The sequence below is a fragment of the Cetorhinus maximus genome, chromosome 2, assembly GCF_964194155.1.
Source record: "Cetorhinus maximus chromosome 2, sCetMax3.hap1.1, whole genome shotgun sequence".
NCBI classification, from domain to species: Eukaryota; Metazoa; Chordata; class Chondrichthyes; order Lamniformes; family Cetorhinidae; genus Cetorhinus; species Cetorhinus maximus.
The window spans coordinates 104,348,404-104,372,010 of record NC_135880.1 but is presented as its reverse complement, the minus strand read 5'-3'; the positions used below and the strand labels follow the sequence as shown (position 1 = coordinate 104,372,010).

At 43.1% G+C, this 23,607-nt stretch overlaps 1 protein-coding gene across 1 annotated transcript in view; it reads left to right on the top strand.

The window, feature by feature from the left end:
* The window catches only part of LOC144691328 (uncharacterized), a 101,244-nt gene that overhangs the window by 66,535 nt on the left and 11,102 nt on the right, over positions 1–23,607 (top strand). Inside the window, exons 6-7 of the mRNA XM_078559334.1 lie at positions 632–759; positions 20,858–20,974. Coding sequence (XP_078415460.1) covers positions 632–759; positions 20,858–20,974 — 245 coding nt within the window. The remainder of the gene's footprint in view (positions 1–631; positions 760–20,857; positions 20,975–23,607) is intronic.

Here is a 23,607-nt window from a genome sequence, read left to right as displayed (position 1 = left end):
ACATAGATTCACCAGTCCTATACACTTATGTAATGGTAACTAATCATGAACATATATTGTAAATTGTTCTACTTCTTTGGAAGAGGGTAAAGTATCTTTAAAAAAAAAAGGCGGATGTTGTAATATGCCTTTAAGGGATAACACCGTACTATCACTAGAAGGAAAGTATGTTATGTGATCCAGCCTCAGTTTCACTTCAGGCCTGGAGAAGAACACAGCAAACACAGTCCTGCTGCTGATGTCTTCAAGCTTTCTATCCATGGATATATGTTCTCATGTGCCTGGTGTAAATAAATGAGCCCACAATTTGTTTACACAATTAATTATGAATGATTGGTGCTTTTATATTATTATAAAAACATGACAAACTTACATCCAAACCCACATGCAGATTAAATTCTCCCCCTCCCCAGGTGTCGTATTTGTGAACGGAAAATAAAGTATTACAGAAACCCCATATTCAATGTGTGTTCCTACAATAATGTTCTTTTCTTGGAGTGCAAAACTGGAAAATTACCCATTTTGCAGATAAATTTGCACTGAAATAATGCTGCACATGGCTTTCATGATTTGATACTAATTGTCTGTGGGAAAATGGGCTTCACAGGATACCATGTTTTTGTTTTTGTAGGTTCATGATCGTGTGGTGCATCACATTGTTAGACAGTGCCCAAAACTGGACCGCCTCTCTTTCAGCTCTTGCCCTCAGATGACAGATGTCAGCCTATTTGAAATAGGCACCTATTTGCCCACCATAAGGTAAGAAACAAAAAAAAATCTATTGATAATCTATACTTATGAGTTCCTGGAATTCTGGTGTGTCACACCATTGATGGTTAGGACATGGCTTCACATCTCTGAGTTTCCATTTAGCATTTTATTGATCTCAACTGTAAGTAACCAATGTTTTCCCAGAGGAAAAGAAGGAAAATGAGAGATAAAGCAGAAAATGATATAAATACTCAGCAGGTCTGGCAGCTTCAATGAAGAGAGTAAAAGAGAAAAAAGGCAGAAATAACATTCACCTGAGGATGGGCGTGCAATTTCCCTCTTCATGGCGGTCTCCCACCATGGTCCCATCTCCAGGCCATTTTCTTTCAGGCAGGGTCATGGTTGGGGGTGGGGCAGGAGGGGCGGGGGGCGGGGACCTGGGGGGGGGTGATAGTTACTGATCAGGGCCAGCAGGCGTTGGGGGAGTTCTGAGTAGCCCATTAGGGCAATTAAAGGGCCTATTATGGTCTCTCTCCACACATGGACTGGAATTTTCCAGTTGGCATACAAACCTCCTATTAAGGACAAATTACAGCCAGGAGGTAGAGGCTGCCTCCTGGTGGCAGACCAGGGTTGTGGGGGCAGTGCTCCATTCAACTAGGAGACTTTCCCCCCTCCCCCTTCCCCCTCCCGCCACCCAGATCAATCATAGCCATCAGATTATGGCTGCAGCTTCTAGCTGTCCAGTACAGGGGTTAGTTCTCTATAATGATGGTGTGGCAGCTCTGGCCTTTTCAAATTTGAAATTTTATAAAAGCTCTTCAAGATGGAGCTGTCTCTTTTATCTACATTGGCCTCATCCTCCTGTAATGGTGCAGCTACTGATTTTCCAGTTCTGGAGGGGTGCCCTATTGGCCCTTATGCCTCAAGAGCTGTCCTTCATTGGGTGACGAGCATGCGCCCTGGTCACTAATTGACCTGCTTGTTAAAAATTGCATTGGTTGTCTGGTGCTAACGCGATGTGATCTTGAGACTTGGAAATGCACCCGGCTCAGGAGTGAAAATTCAGCGCAACAGTTCAGATCTGTGACTTTTCATCAGTTGAGTTCTGATCAAAGTCCACAGACCTGAAACATTGGCTTGATTTTCATGGAGTCATGGAGACTCTGCAGATCTTTAAAAATGGCAGGCGGAAGCCGGGTTCAGAAGTCCCACTCCCATTTCAGACAGATCCCATTTTCACCAGTAGGGAAAAGCATGTGTGGCATGACTCACACATACGGGAAACCCAAACTCAGCAGAGCCATTTGCGCTCAGTGCTGAGTTCAAACAGACCCCATTATTGCTGTGGCAAGGGACTTAACCCTCCGTGTAGGAGTTATGAATTTTTAGAGTAGTTATAAATGCTCTTTAAGGGAGGATAGGTCTGTAGAGCTGTCAAGTTGTGAAGTTATTTAAATCTCCAACCCTTTAAAAATTAAAAAAAAACAGCCTGCCTGGTTTGATGAGAATTGAAACAAACTCAGGATGTGAAGTTATTTAAATCCCCAGCTCTTTTAAAAATATAAAAAAGAACAGCCTGCCTGTGTCAGTGAGAGTTGAAAAAAGACATGTTCAAGCAATTACAATAGCTGTTTGTTGACATTATCCCAAGGGCTATCATAATATCATTATTAATGGTTAGCTGCCTTCCCCAACATACAATTATCCCAGCAGGGGGTGTGGTTGGCAGGATTGGGGGGAAGGGGAGGCTTGTAAGTTCACAATTTGATTATCAGCTCAAAGAGGTTATTAAAGGATTATATGTTTTTGATTTGGAATTGTGAATACAAGTCTATTTTATAAGGGATTAGTACTTGAGGGGCTTTTAAAGTTTCGAATAGGCTTCCATGAATGGGAATGTTTTTTACAAAAGTGAAAGCTGTGATAGATATTTTTATCTTTATTTTGTTTCATTTCAACATGGCTCTTGAGGTCTGCCCATGCTGGATATATGGGAAGTTGGCATGGGGGTTGTAAGGGCAGATGATGGTGGGTGAGAAGGCATGGGTTGGCATTAAGTTAGCATTAAATTGGAATGGGGTTATAAGGGGCCATGGGGGTGTGTTGGGGTATAATTTGGCATAGATGGGGCTTGGGGAGTGTGGGTAGGTGGGTGATGGGATATAAGAGGTGAGGGCTAAAGGGCCTAATACTTAACAAAAAAACTGGACCAAGGTCCCAGAGAACCGAGGCGGGCCTTTTAAACAGCTTGTCTCGGCACTTGGCAGCCTCTGTGACCACCTCCAATTTGCATCGGGGCCGACTCCATCCCGCACCTGCGCCTCCCCCTCCCTGAAGCAAAAATTGTGGCATTCAGGGCACTTTTCCCAGAAGCAGATATGTCAAGCCGGAGGTTTTGCAACTCGAGCCACCCGATTCACAAGCGAAAATCTGGGCCATTATCTTTGTTTTTCGCTCAACAGACGCTGACAGACCTGCTTACTATTTCCAGCACTTTCTGCTTTTATTTCAGATTTCCGGCATCTGTGATATTTTGCTTATGTGTTAAGGAAAATCAGAGGTTCTGTCAATCTGGACTCCTCTTGATCACATTGTGGAAATCATTATATGAAAGCATATGCTTTCTCATCCTCTTGACTGGGAAAGGTGCAGGTGCCACAAATTGGGGGAAGGAAGAGGTAGTAGGCAAAACACTACTCACAAAAAACTTTAATTATATTTTTCTAGATTTTTTGTTAGGAAAGAAAATATACAACAACTATTCTTCAATTAGGAAATAAAACCAAAGTGAAACCCTGCATCTGTTTCATTGGCTGTTCCAATAATGTTCCGGCCTGAAACTTTAGCGATCTTTGTGCCCTGTTACAACAATAAACTGCTTAACTAGTCCAATGTATCCACATGTATCCAATCGCATGTGTAGCGATTTTAAAAAGCACTGGTAATTTTAACAAAAAGTATATGCTTTATAATACCTCAACGTTTCCCCCTTAAAAAGCTTTTGAAATTACTGAAATGTTACTTACTTGTATGAAATTTCCTTGTCCATTTTTAAATGCATTTAAGATAATTGTGTCAATTAAATAGTGGACAAAGAAATGCTACAGAAACATGTAAGAGTTTGTCAACTAATATCACCAAATGTGACTTCTCGTGCCGAATATTACAGTCCCCTGTTGCAGGTTTGTGGGTGGAATAATCCTATAAAATTCAAGGAGGGCCTTCCCTCCGCCAACCCACCCACCCCGATCTGTACATAATTTTACGGTGGGATAGGTGAGGCCTAGGCCGGCTGGTCCACCCTTACCCCAGTTGAAGTCTTGAAGTAGGCAATTAATGACCATTTAAAGGCCGTTTCCCACCTGGCCATAATTTTGAGGCTGGCGGGAGCAGTTCAGGAGCCAGGGGATGCCCATCATGTCACCCTGCTCAGACCTCGGGCGGGGGGAGTGGGATGGCGCCTCCTTCAATGGCCTTTCCACATCGTGCATGTCTGAGGTGGAACTTTCTCCCGAGTGAGGGGTGGAAGTTCCGTCTCTAGCCAATTAACACTCCTTGGATATGGGCGGGGATGCGTTCCCCGCTGACTCTTCGGGTAACAAGGCAGGAAACACTGCCATCCAGAAAATCCTGCTCCTTTGAAAATTCGGTGCAGTATGCTTCAAGCACTTGATGTCAGACAATCCATGCCTATCATCAGTGACACTCTGCATCCTCACTAGAGCCTTGGAAAATGCTGCTTTAGGGAAAACAAAACAATTCTTATATTCAGCATAAATTCAGGGTGTGCAAGTCATTCAGGATGCAAAATTGCAAAGGTCAGTGGCAGGCTGGAAGATTGGGAAACTTTTAAAGATCAACAAAGGGTTACTAAAAAAATAATAAAAAGAGCAAAGGTAAATTATGAAAGAAAACTAGCGCAAAATGTAAAAACTGATAGCCAAAGCTTCTACAAGTATATAAAAGGAAGGAGTAGCTAAAGTGAATGTTGGTCCTTTGGAGGATGAGACTGGGGAGTTAATAGTGGGGAACACAGAAATGGCAGAGATGTTTAATCAATATTTTGCCTCAGTTTTCACGGTGGAGGACACTAGCACCACCCCAATAGTAACAGGTAGTGCAGAGGGTATAGAAAAGGAGGAACTTAGAACAATCACCATCACTAGAGAAAAAATACTGAGCAAACTATTGGGATTAAAGGGCGTCAAGTCCCCAGGACCTGATGACCTAGATCACAGGGTCTTAAAGGAAGTGGCAGCTGATATAGTGGATGCATTGGCTATAATATTCCAAAATTCCCTGGATTCTGGAAAGGTTCCAGTGGATTGGAGAAATGCTAATATAACGCCCTTATTCAAAAAGGGGGGCGAGGCAGAAAGTAGGAAACTATAGACCAGTTAGTTTAACGTCTGTCGTTGGGAAATTGTTGGAATCCATTATTAAGGAAGTAGTAATGGGGCATTTGGAAAGTCAAAATGCAATCCATCAGAGTCAGCATGGTTTTATGAAGAGTAATCCATGTTTGAATAATTTGCTTGAAAGCTTTGAAGATCTGACAAGCAAAGTGGATAATGGGGATCCTGTAGATGTAGTATATCTGGACTTCCAGAAGGCCTTTGATAAGGTGCCGCACAAAAGATTCCTTGATTCCTTGATATCCACACAAGATAAGATCACACGGAGTTAGGGGTACTATATTAGCTTGGATAGAGGATTGGCTAACCAACAAAAAGCAGAAAGTCAGGATAAATGGGTCTTCTTCTGGATGGCAAGCTGTAACTAGTGGGGTGCCACAGGGTTCGGTCCTTGGGCCCCAACTATTTACAATCTATATTAATGACTTGGATTCAGGGATAGAAGGTACTATAGCTAAATTTGCAGATGATACCAAAATAGTTGGGAAAATAAGTTGCAATGAAGAAATAAGAAATTTACAAATGGATATGGACAGGTTAGGTGAATGGGCCAAAATTTGGCAGATGGAGTTTAACGTGATTAAGTGTGAAGTTATCCATTTTAGTCGGAAGAATAAAAAGGCGACTTATTATTTAAATGGAGAGAAACTTCAGAATGCTTCAGTGCAGAGGGATCTGGGTGTCCTCGTGCATGAATCGCTGAAAGCTAGAATGCAGGTACAGCAGGTAATAAGGAAGGAAAATGGAATTTTGGCATTTATTGCTAAAGGAATAGGGTATAAAAATAGGGAAGTGTTGTTGCAACTGTACAAGGCATTGGTGAGACCGCACCTGAAGTACTGTGCACAGTTTTGGTCCCCTAAGTTGAGGAAGGATGTAGTTGCATTGGAGGCGGTTAGAGGAGGTTCACTAGATTGATTCCAGAGATTGGGGGGCTTGTCTTATGAGGAGAGATTGAGCAGTTTGGGCCTATACTCACTAGAGTTTAGAAGGATGAGAGGAGATCTAATTGAGGTATATAAGATGCTAAAGGGGATAGACAAAGTAGACGTGGAGCGGATGTTTCCCCTTCTGGGGCATTCTAGAATGAGAGGCCATAGTTTTAGGCTAAGGGGTGGTAGATTTAAATCAGAGATGAGGAGGAATTACTTTCCTCAAAGGGTCGTGAATCTGTGGAATTCACTACCTCAGAGTGCAGTGAATGCCGGGACGCTGAATAAATTTAAGGAGGAGATAGACAGATTTTTAATTAGAAATGGGTTGAAAGGTTATGGGGAAAGGGCGGGAAATTGGAGTTGAGGCCAAAATGAGATCAGCCATGATCGTAATGAATGGCAGGGCAGGCTCAAGGGGCTGAATTGCCCACTCCTGCTCCTAGTTCTTATGTTCTTATGTTACGTTATATCCATATATGTGTCACTAGATTTTTGTATATTTTTATCCTCTTGTTTGTTCTAGCAGATGCCAGATCAATCTCTTTCTATTTTGCCAAGTGGATTTAAACAAATTAACTTCATGTAAATTGTTTGCTTTATGTAAATAAATTTACAGGCACTGAAATTCCTGGAGCTACTCCCATTCCACTGCCATAAATTTACATGTATAAATGGGACTTCTGTCGCACTTCTAGTGAAACTATGATGACAGAATGGGAGCAGTTTTGAGGGAATTCTGGGCCAATTATCTTATTGACATAAAGTCAATAAGTTTGAAATTGTGTGATTCATAGAATGACTGCGTACACATACCCGATGCTTTAAAATGCCATAAGATAATGTTATTTACACACAATGTGAATGCCATGGAAACAAATATGAATATAGTTTAAACTATGCCTAATAGTAAACAGAAAAATACCATCAAGGAACCTGACGAAACATCCTGAGTGACTTGCACACTCTGAATTTATGCCGAATATAAGAATTGCTTTTCATTTTCCCTAAAGCAGCATCTTCCAAGGCTCTAGTGGCGATGCAGAATGTCACTGATGATAGGCAAGGATTGTCTGACGTCAAGTGCTTGAAGCACACTGCACCAAATTTTCAAAGGCAGGGAGAAGATGAGGTTACAACAATATCTACTCTTTTGGCTTCATGTTTATTTAGTTTGATTGTGCCTCTATAAAGTAATTTGGGATGGTTTGCATTTAAAGGAAATATATAAATGCAAATTGTTGTGGTTGTAGCAAGTACAATCCTAGTTAAAGGAAGTATCTTCCTTCAAATTAGATCCCATGCAGAATTGTGTAACTTTGGGGTAAACTTTACCTGCAGTGTATGTCTTGTGCAGATAAAATGGGCACACTAGGGGTCCTGGGGCGTGGGCTATTCAAGAAAGCTTCTTAAAACAATATTAATGTTGTACACAGAGATAAAAACAAAAAGCTAAAAGCTATTGCGGATGCTGGAAATCCAAAACAAAAACAGAATTACCTGGAAAAACTCAGCAGGTCTGGCAGCATCGGTGGAGAAGAAATCAGTTAACGTTTCGAGCCTTCACGGCCCTTATGTTGTACGATTGTTAAGAAGAATGAATGGATAGATACTGCAACCACGGCTATTTAGCCACTCGAGAATCCCCTTAAAAGCGAAGGAGCAGCTCAGCCTGGTCGCCTCGGAATCTGTTTGATGATCCAAGGCTGACACTGTCAACCTCAAGAAAAATGTACCGTGCAGCGTTTGATGAAATGAAAGAGTATGTGTAAAGGACAATGGTTCAAACAGCACCTCATAGAGTGTGTGACAAAATAAGGATTTGCATAGCATCACAAGAAATGTGAGCAAAATTAAAGAGTACAGCTAGTTTGAACCATTGTCCTTTACACATAAATGCACCATCGTCTTGATACCTGTGGTATATTGCAGTATCTGAACATTTTGTCACACTGCCCTCCCATCTGCCCTCTCTGTTGGGGAGGTGCAAATAAAATTAGTTCAATAATGCCTGCCTGCAGCTGAGCATGTGTTAGTCATACTCAGTGCAATACACAACAGAAAGATGGCGCTGAGGCTGGGATGGAATTCTTTTTTATATGAATTTGAGTAATTAAGTATTGAAGAATATTGTGACACACTTTCTGGAACATTCTAAATTTGATTTTAAGGAAGTTTTATGAACTTGAAAGATTGTTCCTTGTGCACATCGTATTCAGGTATACAGTGGATAGAATTTTCCAGACCCCCCCACAGCGAGTTTAATGTTGGGCAGGTGGGGTGACAATGTGGCAGGAGCTGAAAAGTTGGTTTCCTGCTGCCATAAAGGCAGGGAGGGAACATGCATTCCCATCCACCATGGTAGGTCGCCATACCCACCAGATACTGGCGTGAAAGCATTTTGCACGCTGTTAGTGGGGTGCAGGTGAAGGTCCAACTGGAATCTACCCTCCTGCCCAATCATCAATGCCGCCAGCAGGTTTTCACGGCGGTGCGGAACACGTCTGGACCAAAGTGGCGTGCAAATACTTTACTTACCTGCAAGAAGGCCTGGGGCAGCTCACAGATATTGGAAGAGAAGATGGCGGCCTCCAAGAACCAGGCCCTGGAACAGCACATGCAGCAAATGGAGCATCTACCACGTGGATCTTCTAGGGAGGTGGGTGGTCTCGGTGAAGCAGCTTCCAGGAGTTGGATTGTCAAGTAGCAGGTGGACGGTTGCAGGAGGGACTGTTGGGTGACGATGGTCTGTGCTGGGAGGGGGATTAGATGGGGAGGGGAGGAATTAAGAGGTGGGGCGGTTGTGGAGGCCTGGACAGTTAAGCGATGGCAAGTAAGTGATGCTGTGGGTTGTTGGAGGGGATACGGAAGGAGAAGTGGATTTGGGGGGTCAGCAGGATGGGGGGCATGTCTATTGTAATGGGGGTGGGCTCTTCAGGAAGGTAGGGGACTTCGGCATTTACTTATATAGGACAGAGGGTAATTGGGGAGGGGTTGAAGGGTGCCGGAAGGGAGGTTAAATGTTGCACCTAGTGGGCGGGGGGAGTCAATGGTTACAGGAGGGAGGATGTGGGTGATAGGAGGAGGGGTAAAGGTATTGGGCTTGGTTTCAAATGTTATTTGCACCATGGCTGCTCGCAACCAAACAGAGCCTCGTGGTGGAGATCTTGAGATGCTGCGTGGAAGTTAGCTTATCGGGGGTGGGCGAAGATGCAGGTCATCTCAGCTGGACAACTGAAGGGGAACCTCAGCATTTGGTACTTCAGATGCTTGGGTATTGGGACAGATGAGCGCATGAAGGGAAAAGGCTCAGCGTGCGCAGGAGAGTTCTTGCACATGGCTTGCAAGGGCCCTGGCAAATACCTTTGCCTCCCTGCAAATGCATGATTCCAAGGGACATAGACCCAGCTTGGGGTGTCCCTCGGAAGATGTTGGAGGGCGGTGGGGGAGCACACACAGGCTTAAGGACTACATAGCAAATAAACCACATCAGGCCTCATTAAAGTGCAAGTGGACTAAATTTACAAACGTATCATAAGATTAACAATAATAGTGCACCCATGCACTATGATTGTTAATCTTATGTGAAATCAAAACATCTTAATCTTTTGTTCCCTACCTCTTCTTCTAGTTATTCCCCGGACATCGGGAGCAGGGGTAGAGGCTGCCTGCTGATCACTTTGCCCTGTTGTCTTGGATGACCTTGCCGGCTGTCCTCTGGAGACCCAAGGCCTGGAGGGCCTGGTCTTACTTTATGCAGTCACAGAGGATGAAGTTGAAGGGGTCACAAGCAAGGGGGTTTCAGAAAGGCCGGACAGCCTCAGAGAGTCCTGAGTGGAGGTCCCAGGCATGTTCAACAGCTGCTCCTCCCCCCTTTGGGTGTCCAAGGGCCCCAGCCTGATAGCCTGATTCCTTGAGGGGAAATGGCACCTGGAGGTAGGTCGAGGTGCCCTGTCCCCCTCTTGCATTGCCACTGTGAAAGCTCACCCACGGCTAGAGTGATGGAGTGCAGGCCTGCACACATGTCCGGTAGAATCTGCTGGACAAGGTTCTTTATGACGTCCACAAGCCTACCCATGGAGATCTCCATGCGCGCACAGGTTGGAACCACTTCATAAGAGAGCAGGCAGACGGACTCCTCCACCTTATGTGCCACTCTGTTGAGGGCCTCTACCACCTCTGTCAGATGTTCTCCTGCCTCTTGGTCCCTCACCAGCATCTCATGAAAGGCCAGTTCCAAAGGCTCGTCATCGGACTCTAACCTCGCAAATACCTCTTCCCCAACAGACCTCCAAGTGCTGGTGAGGTTGGCTGACCCTGTCTCCTGCTGCTGTGGATACATGTCCATGCAGTGACCACCAGATTGTGAGACCCTTACTGAACCACATCTAGTATCCATCGAGGTGTCTTTCTCTGTGCTGGTGAAGGATGCAGGTGACTGCTGAGATGCCTCTACAGGTGCACTTTCTTCCTCCTCCCCAGTGTCCCTGGTCCTTTGTGGGCTGCTGTGACTGCTGGACAGGGCTTCTTCCTCTTGCCTTGCCCTCTTCCTGCTGGCACCTGTAAGTGAGAGAGGAGAGAGTGAGAGTTGCTCCAATATGGAGGAATGCATGATACTTAGGTTTCTGTGACATGCATGGATCCTTACTGGTTGGAGGCTGCAAGCCCATCTCTCTATCTCCACTGGCTCTGTCATGTTCCTCCCCTGCCAGCTGGGCTGCCCACTCCTCAAAGTCCGCCAGGCTCTTGATGTCAGGCCAGCCTCCTCCCTTCTACTCCCTCTCTCTCCTCTTGTGCCTTAGCTTTTCCTGCACAAAGAAAGAAGAAGGGGTTGAGAGCTATTGGGCTCCATGTATCTTACTCATGCTTCCAGTCTACAGATAACCTACTAGATTGTGTGTCATGTGATTGCTGCACTAAAGGCTGTCCACAAGGGCTCTGGGCCAGCACCCTCCGGAGTGGTGAAAACATGCAGATATAAGGAAAAGGGTAACAGAGGCATGTCATTACTGGTGCTTGCTGCTGCCCTCAATGCCTGACCCCCTTCCCTCCCCCACTCACCCCAAGAGACCATGTGAGCTCTCTGTGTGGAAGGGGCAGGGGCCCACAGTGGCTACTCCAGTTGCAGACTAGATAGACTACAGTGGGGCCATGAGGGATCTCCTTATCACGTTCCACTGAGGCTCATGTCCCTGCTACCATTCAGTGAGTTGAGTGTGAGCAGCTGAGGGTTCACTTACCCTGGCAGAGTGGATGAGGTCATTTATGCATTTCTTGCTTTGCAGGACAGTCCTCTGATGGAGGCTGTGGTCACTGACCACCCTTGCGACTTCCTCCCATGCTGGGTTTGCCTGTTGGCTTGGCCTCCTCCACTCATCCTCTGGGTAGAGGATGCCCCTCCTGGCCTCCATTCAGCAGGATTTCTGGGGAGGCTTCACTGAATCTGTGAGTTGGAACTCCAGATTGTCTGGTCATCTCCTCCTTGATCGGTGGATAGCTTGATGTCCGGGCGCTTTTTAAATACGGTGCCTGGATATGATGGTGGGGCACGCACCATCCAGCCTGCCCCACCGTGTTGCACGAAACGTTGGGAAACCCCCAACAGCATAATTAATGAGGCCAGCATTGCGTAATTCGGCACAAATTCCCACCGGCCTCCGAGGCGGGAAGGACTCCCCATTCTAGCCCCTGCCACGGGACTTAGTCTTGGAAGGGAAAATTCCGCCCAGTGAGTCAGCATGGTCTGTAATTGAAATAAAATGGCACTGAAGACACATTTTGGGGTCAATGGGGAAATTCGACCCTAACAAAGATGACTGGTGTAATTACAAATGAAGGTTATACATTTGGCTGAAAGCAAATAAAATAGTTGATGAGTATAAAGTAAATGTTTTGGTCACCATGATGGGGGCAGATGCTTTTGAGGTGGTGTCCAACCAATGTTGCCCATGAAGCCCCAGTACTATAGACTATTCTGAAATTAATGAAATCCTGGACTCATAGTATGGCACAACTGGGAATGAGATTGCACTGAGAATTGTGTTTCGTCAAAGTAAGTGGTTGCCAAGTGAGACTGTTGCAGGTTACATTTTTGAATTAAAGAAACATTTTTGCCAATGTGGATACGGTGCAAAGTTAAAAATCAATCCTACAGACACATTTGTAGGAGGCTTAAACAACAATAAAAACCCAGACCAAGCTTTTGTGTAAAGACAATAAGCTGATGTGGAAGGAAGCCTGTGATGAGGCCACCTCCATGGAAATGGCAGGAAGAGATAGTTGCAAATTGCAAGGGAGTTCTTCTCCTGAGCTGACAGGGGTGGTCCACTGGATTTCAGAGAGATCCTGGCCATGGCTGCCAAGTTCACAGTCTCAGAGTCAGAAATTTAGATGCTATCATTGTCATTGTAGCCACCAAACATTTAAATTCTCCTGTTTCCAGTCAAAGTGCTATGTCTGTAAGAAAGTCATATCCAGAAACCATGCAGGAGTAAAGGAAACAGTAAAGCTCCAGGTCATGATAAAGCTCCATGTCGCAACCATGCACCCCATCATGGTCATGGAAGATCTAAAACTAGTTCAGGAGTCTGGAAATCTTTGAATGATGTTATCGAGCAGGAAGATCAAGAATTGTACTCGGTCAGAGAGAAGGAAAAACAGCACATTGAAGATGAGAGCAGTAGGGCTGAAAATCAAATTCCAGTGCCCATAGCAGAAATGGAAGCCAGATTCACAACTTACTTTCATCGTTGATACAGGTGCAGCAGAAGAAGAGTATAAGAAATCCCCAGGTCACACTCCCTTTCGCAAAACTGATGTGAAACTGACTAGTTATTCCAATAACAGTATTCCAATGTTAGGTGAAGTTAGTGTCAGCGTGGAATGTTTTGATACATCGCATTATTGCCATTGGTAGTAGGAGGAGACAAAATCTCCTTGAAAGGAAGAAATTAGTTGAAGAACATATTGGGCCGGGTTATTTACAGTAGGGATCGGTAAGAATATGCCTGACATTGAGAAAGTGCTAAGAGAGCACAAAGAGATCTTTGAGCAAGGAGGACCAAATGATAAAATTAGACATCACAAGGCTGAAGTCAAGATAAAGGATAATGTGCAGCCAACATTTTGTAAGGCCAGGCCAGTGCCTTATGCACAGTCAGAAGCAGTAAGTAAAGAGCTGAACAGATTAGAAAGAACAGGGGCAAATAAGGTGATGAGCAGTGAATGGGCCACACCCATTGTGGTAATTCAAAAAGCAGACACGTTTGATTTTTGGAGATTATAAACAAACGGTAAATCAGGTGATTGAAAATGATACTTACCCCCTGCTTACCAGTGAAGGTTTGTTTTCTAGTTTAGCCAATAGAAAGGTGCTCAGTTAGATATATTAGTCAAAAGTATATTTGCAATTAGAACTAACTGACAAGAGCAAAAAGTTGCTTACCATTCATATGCACAAAGGGTTGTACCAGTACTAAAGGTTACCATTTGGGATGTCTATAGCTCCCACATTGTTCCAGAGCATCATGGATCAGGTACTAAGTGGGATGAAAGGAGTGTCCTGCTTCTTGGCTGACATTCTAATTAGCAGTAGGATAGAGAAAGAGAACATGGTAAGGTTGAGCAACTTCAAAGCCATACCTGGGTCACCAAATTGATGGCAAAGGTATACACTAAATGTAGGAGAGGTTTGAGGGTTGAGGGGATTTTGAAAGCAAAGAGACCAGAGAACAAAGAAGAACTTAGAACATTCATAGGGATTGTTGTATAACAAGTTCATCCCTAATTTAGTTTGTACATTTGCTCCACTGTATCTATTGCTCAAAGATGGAATAGATTGGGAGTGATCTGCAGAGTGTCAGAAAGCATTTGAAAAAGTGAAATAAGTACTGATAATGATACCGTTTTGACCATCTATGATCCCAAGAAAAAGTTAGTTTTACTGTGTGATGCCTCTCCACAAGGGTTAGATGTGATGTCATCTCGCATAATGGAAGGTGGTGTGGAGAAGCCTGTATCATATGCTTCACATACTTCAACAAAGTCAGAGCAATATTATTCACAAATTGAGAAAGAGGTATTAGTGACTATATATGTTGTTACTAAGTTCCACAAATACTTGTACAGTGGGAAGTTCGCTTTGTTAACTGACCACCAAACCTTTATGATCATGGTTCAAAGAAGGGAATACTTTCCCCAGCAGCAGCGCAACTTCAGAGATGGGTGTTAATTTTGATGGCCTATCCGTATGATATTAAATATCACAAGTCAGCAGATCGTGCAAATGTGGACGTTCTTTCGAGATTTCCCATGAAACCTGATTCATTTCTAGCCACTGTGAAGTAAGTCACAGGTAACTGATACACAAATGACATGCCAGTGCCAGTCATAGACATTAGCTAAGAATCTCACAAGGATGTGTTCACTAAAGTGCCCAATTATGTCATGAATGCCTGGACTGAAATGTGTGATGATGAGAAATTGCAAGAGTATTTCATACATAAAATGAACTGAGTGTAGATCCAGGCTGTACTCTATGGGGTTTAAGAGTCATTTGTTTTGCCAAGATTTAGCGAGAGATTGTTAGAGGAACTTCATCAAGACTACACAGGTATAGTCCATATGAAAGCAGGAGCAGGAAGCTATTTTCATTATCCAAAGGTAGTTAGAGATATTGAAAAGTTGTAAAGTGTGTCTCAGAATGAGAAATGATCCAACCAAGATTCCTTTCAATCCATGATCGAACACAAGGAAACCGTGGGAACGAGTATGTCAATTTCTTTGAAGTGAAAGAGTACTTTATTTTAGTCAATAGCTACAGCAAGTGGATAAATGTTGAGTTTATGCCCAATACCACAAGCACCAAAACTATTGAGGTTTTGAGAAGCTGGTATGCTCTGGTATGGGTTACCAGAGGTGTGGGTGTCAGATAATGATCCACCATTTATGTCAGAAGAGTTTGAAATATTTCTGAGTAAGAACAAAGTCAAACACACTCTAAAATCACCATATCACCCAATAATGAATAGTGCTATAGAAAGAAGTATACAGATTGTGAAGAGGTCTTTGCAAAAGTATTTGCCAGGTGACAAATGGGGCAGTAATTTCCACGTTTCTCTTTGGCACAAGCTAGACAATTTTCTGTTCTCATAGAGTCATAGTCATAGGGGTCTACAGCACAGAAAAAGGCCCTTTGGCCCATCGAGTCTGCGCCAGTCAAACAAGTACCTAACTATTCTAATCCATTTTCCAGCACTAGGCCCATAGCCTTATATGCCATGGCATCGCAAGTGCACATCCAAATACCTCTTAAATGTTCTGCCTCTACCACCCTTTCAGGCAGTGAGTTCCAGATTCCCACAACCCTCTGGGTGAAAAAATTCTTCCTCACATCCCCTCTAAACCTCCTGTCCCTTACCTTAAATCTATGCCCCCTGGTTATTGATCCCTCCAGCAAGGGGAAAAGATCCTTCCTGTCTATCCTATCTATGCCCCTCATAATTTTATACACCTCAGTCATGCCCCCCATCAATCTCCTCTGCTCCAGGGAAAATAACCCAGTCTATCCAATCTCTCCTCATAACTAAAACTCTCCAGCCCAGGCAACATCCTGGTAAATCTCCTCTGCACTCTCCCGAGTGCAATCACATCCTTCCTATGATGCGGACTCCAGAACTGCAGGCAATACTCTAGCTGTGGCCTAACCAGCGTTTTACACAGTTCCAGCATAATCTCCCTGCTCTTATATTCTATGCCTCGGTTAATAAAGACAAGTATCCCATATGCCTTCTTAACCACCTTATCTACCTGTCCTGCTACCTTAAGGGACTGGTGGACATGCACACCAAGGTCCCTCTGGGGTCCTACCATTCATCGTGTATTCCCGTGCCTTGTTTGTCCTGCCCAAGTGCGTCACCTCACACTTATCCAGGTTAAATTTCATTTGCCACTAATCAGCGTATCTGACCAGCCATCTATATCCTCCTGTAATCTAAGGCTATCCTCCTCAATATTTACCACCCCACCAATTTTCGTGTTCTCATGCAGAATAGCCCCACAGTCTATGACAATTTGCTTACCTTACGAGTTAATGTTTAAACAAGCTACTAGGACAAGGTTTAGTTTGCTTAAGCCTGACGTTAGTAGCAAAGTGAGAGAAAAGCAAGACAATGTGAAAATGAGTCATGATACACTAGGCAAGAAACTTAGAGAGTTCAGAAGGTAATGGTGAGAAACTACCGAGGTGTTAAATAGAAGTATGTGATTGGAGATGTTGTAAAGAGATGAGGTGTATTCACATATCTAGTCAAGATTGGAAACTCTGAAACTCATGAAACTCTGTCAGTTTCATGTAGATCATTTGCCTGAAAGAGGAAATCTGACAAAGGGAGAGCAGGAGAAACCTATAATCCAAATTCCTCCTACAGCCCAATGTAAAAGTCAAAAGGAAACTAAAAATTTGCTGGTATTACATAATCCATGGCCAGAATTTTACGTCTGCGGGCTGACGCGCACCCGATCTGAACGGATGTAAAATAGCATGAGATGACGTCGGGCAAGCGACCCGACGTCATCATGCACTCACGCGATATTCCACTTGGCAGATGCACACAGAAGTCGGAAGCGTGCGCGCTGACAATTAAGCGGGCAACTAAGCTCATTACCGATGCAATTAACAGTGATTTTATGTGGCCTGTCCACATTTACCTTTGGTGGACTGGCCATTCTCCCAGGCAGCATTCACATTTTTGCTCAAACCTCGATCCAGGGCGGGATGAAACTCCGTGGGGAAATAAAATAAAAAGGCATATCTGGGGACTGTTTTTTTATGCGGTATGCTTTCAGGTGATTGATTGTGCTGCATGGACATATTTTGCAGCAATTTTGTCATTTCCTTTATTTGGTGGAGGTCTGCAGCTCCCTGGGGCACCACCCCCAGTTAGGTCGGCACCCACCCTCTTCCCGCAGCCCCCCCCCCCCCCCCCCACTGGCAGCGCTGAGCATCTTTCAGCACGCATTTCACACTGAAATCAGCTCAGCATGAAATCACAGTTGGGGGCTGATCGCAGCTGAAGGTCCGTTTCCTGTCCCCTTCTGGGCCCGCCGATTGCGCATACCCGACGAACGAAAAATTCAGGCCCACAAGTATCACAGAACGTTACGGTGCAGAAGGAGGCTTTTCGGCCCATCGTGTCTGCACCGGTTCTCTGAATGAGCATTATAATTCAGTGCCATTCTCCTGCCTTTTCCCCGTTAACGCTGCAAATTGTTTCTATATAAATAATCATCTAATGCCTCTTGAATGCCTTGATTGAACCTGCCTCCATGACACTTCCAGGCAGTGCATTCCAGACCTGAACAACTAGCTGTGTGAAAAGGTTTTTCTCACATCGCATTTGCTTCTTTTGCAAATCACTTCAAATCTGTGACCTCTCATTCTCGATCCCTTTATGAGCAGGAATAGTTTCTTCCTATCTACTCTGCCCAGTCCCTTCATGAATTTGAACACCTCTTTCAAGTGTCCTCTTAGCCTTCTCCTCTCCAAGGGGAACAGTCCCAACTTCTCCAATCTATGTTCATAACTGAAGATTCTCATCCCCGGAACCATTTTTTTAAACCTCTTCTGCACTCTTTCTAATGCATTCATATCCTTCTTAAAGTATGGCACCTAGAACTGTACACAATACTCCAGCTGAGGTCTAACTAGTGTCCCATACAAGTTCAACATAACCTCCCTGCTCATGTACTCTAGGCCCCTATTAATAAAGCCTAAGATATTGTGTGCTTTATTAACTGCTGTCTCCACCTGTCCTGCCACCTTTAATGGCTTATGCACATATACACCTAGATCCCTCTGTTCCTGCACACCCCTTAATTTATTTTGTCTCTCCATGTTCTTCCTACCAAAATGAATCACCTCACACTTCCCTGCATTGAAATTCATCTGCCACTCATCTGCCCACTCCACTGACTTGTCTATGTCCTTTTGAAGCTCTACCCTGTCCTTCTCACAGTTTACAATGCTTCCAAATTTTGTATCATCCACAAACTTTGAAATTGTCCCCTGCACACCAAGATCTAAATCATTAATATATATCAGGAAAAGCAAGGGTCCCAATACCGACCCCTGGGGAACTCCACTACAAACCTTCCTCCAGCCCGAAAAATATCCATTAACCATTAGTCGTCGTTTCCTATTTTTCAGCCAATTTTGTATCCACGTTGCTACTGTCCCTTTTATTCCATGAGCTATAACTTTTCTCACAAGTCTGTTGTGCAGCACTGTATCAAATGCCTTTTGGAAGTCCATGTAGACCACATAAACATCATTACCCTCATCAAGCCTCTCTGTTACTTCTTCAAAAAACTCCAGCAGGTTAGTTAAACACAATTTTCCCTTAAGAAATCTATGCTGGCTCTTACTAATTAATTCACATTTTTCCATGTGACTATTAGTTCTAACCCAAATAATTGTTTCTAGAAGCTTCCGCGCCACTGATGTTAAACTGACTGGTCTGTAATTGCTGGGCTTATCCTTACAACCTTTTTTGAACGAGGGCGTAATGTTTTCAATTCTCCAGTCCTCTGGCAACTCCCCTGAGTCTAGGGAAGACTGAAAGATTATGGCCAGTGCCCCTGCAATTTCCACTCTTACTTCCTTCAATATCCTTGGATGCATCTCATCCGGTCCTGGTGCCTTGTAAACTTTAAATACCAAAATTTATCCAATACCTCCTCCTTATCAGTTTTGAACCCTTCTAGTGACACCATGGCCTGTGTAGCATCTGCTTCCTTAGTAAAGCCAAATGCAAAGTATTCATTTCACACTTCAGCCATGCCCCCTGCTTCCATGTGTAAATCCCCTTTTTGGTCTCGAATTGGCCCTACTACTCCTTTTACCACACTGTTACTACGTATGTGCCTATAGAAGACGTTGGGAATCCACTTTATGTTGCCTGCCAGTCTTTTCTCATAATCCTCCTTTGTTTTTCTTATTTGCTTCTTCACCTCTCCTTTGAACCTTCTGTATTCTGCTTGGTTCTCAGTTATATTTTCTGCCTGACACCTGTCATAAGCACACTTTTTCTTCTTTATCCTAATTTCTATCTCCTTTTTCATCCAGGGAGCTCTGGATTCGTTTGCCCTCCCGTTCCCTTTTGAGGGAATATACCTTGACTGTGCCTGAACTATTTCTTCTTTGAAGGCAGCCAATTGTCAGCTACAGTTTTTCCCGCCAACCTTTGGTTCCAATCTATCCAGCCCAACTCCATTCTTGCCCCATTGAAGTCGGCTCTCCCCCATTTAATTATTTTTACTCTGGATTGCCCACTGTCCTTTTCTACCATCACCCTAAACCTTATGATATAATGATCACTGTCTCCTAAATGTTCCCCCACTGATATTTGATCTACTTGGTCTACCTCATTTCCAGGAACCAGGTCTAGCAGTGCCTCCTTTCTTGTTGGACTGGATACATACTGCTGTGGAAAATTCTCCTGAACACTCTCTAGGAACTCCTGCCGCTCTCAGGGTCTTTGATGAAGAGAAATCAATCAATGTCACAGACCCAACCATTAAGTGGAGTTGGTAGTCAAAGTCAAAGTTCAGATTTGGCACAGTCAGAGATGTTGAGAGAGCAGAGTCAAGCTAATGGAAAGCCAACAGAAAGTGAAAGAAGCCAGAATGGTTAATTAAAGGTATATGAGAAGGAAGAAGAAAAAAGTTTGTTCTTTTCTTCATTTCTTGTCAGATGATGGTATTTTTGTTAAACACGTACTGGTGTTAGGGATTACTCTGGCAGTATCCGTCATATATATACTTTGGCTGTTATCACAGTAAACACAAGTATGCAACCCAGCCTGTTAAATTTTCAAGTATCGATGGTGTTCATTTAGTCATATTTTACACCCCAGAGGAAAAGTCAATTGAAACCAGTTGAAGACTGCAACTGTATTGAACTGACCTCTAACCGGAATAACCAGTATGTACTGGGAGCAATCAGAACAACTGGGAAATCCAGCCAGAAATCAAGTGGCACCTGTTTTGTCTGCTGACTTTGGCTGTGATAGGTTGTAATTTACTGGAAATTGTTTATACATGTATCATTTTACATTTTAATGTATAAGTTGTTTTTTAAGTGTAGAACGAACATAGTATGTGGCAAGATCTGAGCACTTTGTTATATTGCCTTCCCTGCTGGGGAGGTGTAAATAAAGTTAGATTAATTATGGATACCTGTAGCTGAGCATGTCTTAGTGCAATTCACAACAATACCAACAAGTTTTCTTCATTTGGAACCAGATAAAAGGAACTTAAATTACTTCAATGACTTCCCAAACAAGCATGCTACAAGTCAAACTCTCTGGAATTGCATTTGTGTGTCAGTAGCATTCTTAAATTTGAGGAAGGGGTTCCCATTGGAAAATTAAATACAGCATTCACTCCAAGGCCATCTTATCACCATCACTGTCATTTTCTTGAAGGTCAGGTTTTATATTACTCATTTACTCTTGATTTAGTTCATAGTTGCAGGGGCTTGTTGATAAAGGCATAGCCAGAATAATGCAAGGAAGTAGGTGTTAATGATAATTGATGTCACAAATCCATAATTGTATAAGATCAAGGTGAGAATGTTTAATGCACTTTAACGTCTGATTCCTGACTAAAAAAGAAAAGACCAAACTCCTGTTGCCTTATGGCAGTAATCAATACATTTTAGTGAGATAAAACACCCTGTTTAGTGAACTGTATACATTTAATTTCATCTTCCTAAAAGACTCTGTTTCATGTCAACAGGCACCTTGATGTCAGTGGCTGTAAGAAAGTAACAGATACAGGTGTGCAGGCTTTAGCCATGAGCTGCCACAAACTACAATATCTTGACCTTAGCTCCACAGCAACCAGCAAAATGGGGTAAGTGCTCACTAGGTCATGAACAGAATTTTGCTGTGTTCTATATGTTTTCCGCTCGGTTTTCCTCATCGATTTAGCTGGGAAATTAGTGTGATAGTATGCAAATGGTTAACACATTCATATTAGATTCCCATATTTGCTAACTTAACAGAAACATTAACCTGTTCATTTTAGATATATGCAATAAAATAGGAAATAAAGACATTTGTATGCTGTAATATTGAGCAGCATAATTTCCAGGCTGATGAGAGCATGACAAAAGAAGTACAGTAATATGAAACTATTAGATAGTTTTTTCCAGGGTGACAGTGTATAACACTTGTAATATTCACACTGCAGAATTATCAGTTGGGATTTCACTGGGCAGATATTTTCCTAATTGGACTGGGAAGAGCATGTAGACCATAATTAGGCAGGGAGGATCACATATGTAATGCTGGCTAAGCTCAGTCAGCCCTCATTATTGCAGCTAATAATCAAAAATAATTTGCTGTTTAGAAACAGGGAATTCTAATGTTAGTATGATTTATAATCCTGTAATATCAGGTACAGGAGAGCACTAAGACTTTGACCTTTGATGCTTATCAATGTTGAGTTTGTCTACTGGGTGTGCCACTACATTTTGAGGATGTCAGACATACCTGTAAGCAATTTAATAGGACAGAGATTCCCCTGTTCCTCCAATTGCAGGAGTGAAGCACAGAAGAGGCACTCTTCAAGATTGAATGCCGCAGAATCCCAGGCAACAAACACAGCAGCAGACGCCAACCAACATGAATTCCATTATCAACATACCACATCTTTATGCATGCATTCAGCCTATAATAACTATCCATCTGATGTAGTTGCATGTGAATGACATCACCTGCTGTGAGTTGCATGCTGACACCTGGATATCACTTTATATCATGACAATGATCACAGCCTATGTCTTCAGCTGCTTGACACTTTCCTGATTTGTTTGGCTCGATACCAAATTAACTAGTAAACTATCAAGAAGCTCAGAAGGCCATTTTTTTTCCTCGCTGCTGCCCCATTACCCCAGTAAAGTGAATTACAGCTGGAGATCCACCCATTGTGATATTGGGATGATTCATACTTCAAATAGCCTAAGGTCCCAACTGTAAAATATTTAGGACTACATAAATATATGCAAATCAAGTCAATTCGGAGCACTGTTGATACTTTCTCAACCCTCCCAGCAATCAAAGGCAATAGTACAGGCTGCAAGGTGATGTTTACTGAAATGATTGACCTTGACATTGCAGCTCTTCAAAAGTAGTTAATTGACTGTAAAGCGCTTTGAGATGCCCTGAGGTAAGAAAGGCACTTCACAAATGCAGGCGTTTCTTTCTTTCCTCTAATTTAGTACACTCCAAATGTTTGGGAGATATTCACTCCCTAAATGTCAAGTTTGTCTGCGAGCACAACAAGTACTTCATGCAGATGTACTGACAGTATCCAAGCAACTGCCATGATTCCTTCATCCTCAGGCAATCACAGGTGTTGCAGCTCTTATGAACCTAAGAGTCTATGTGTAAGGCTGTTGTCAAGGGATAAGGGATAAACCCTGAAGATATTGCCACTGACGTCAATGTGAGATCTTGCAATGGAGGCACAGAGGTGCTAAACCAGTTTCACCTCAACACCAGGATCACCTTCAAGCAGGCCATTGGAGTACTGGACTGCTGTTCCGGTGCCTTGACCCACTGGGAAGTGCTCTCCAGTACCCTCCCTCACAGAATTTTCCAGGTTCTCCTCATATTATGATATGGCAGGTGGCATTTGCCAGGCTGACTAAATCCCAGAGGGCAACTTGGCAGGCTATCACAACAGTTTTGCAATTTGTATTTATTATGAGGTTTGTGCACTGAAGTCAGAAGTAATGAGTCCACTACCACCTTTAAAGATTTTAAAGATAAAATCAAAATATTTATTAATTAAAAAAAGAAAAAATTACACACAAGATTACAGTTACACAGTTACTTAATCTTATAACAGTTCCCAAAATATTTTTACTTAACTAAACTCCCAACTACACACCCCTTCCAGGCAACAGTCCAAATAGATTCTTAATCTATATAACATCCAGCATTATTACCATAAGCACCCACTGTTGCTGTAAGGAAGGTATTTCACAGCTTCTTTCTCCCTCTCACTTGACAATGGAATGCCGAAGGCTTTTAACAAAGCCTTGGTTACTGGAACTGCTACTTCACAATACACTCTTCAAGATCTCACATGGCTACTCCATGCAGCTTTCCATCTTTCTTTAAATATATTTCCTCCTTTTTGATTTATAAATCCCATTGTTTCAACCTTTCTTTGGAAGTTACTTTTCCCAGAATATAAAAATATTTCACGTTGTCATTATGGCCAACACTTTCGGGAAAAACAAACTTAATAACTTTGCCTATTTATCTTGCCAGTTGTAAACATCTTATCAGGCCCTTTTGAAATTCAGACAACCTCTCAACTTTTGTAAAAATGTAAATTCCATTCACACTATATCTGCTGAGACTTCATCCTAGTTTACCCATCTTTATTTCAAATGCCTGCTTAGACCTAACCCCTATTGATGATTCAAACCTTGCAGTTTGATTGTCTGCAGTTTAATTAAACTAGACGCACAC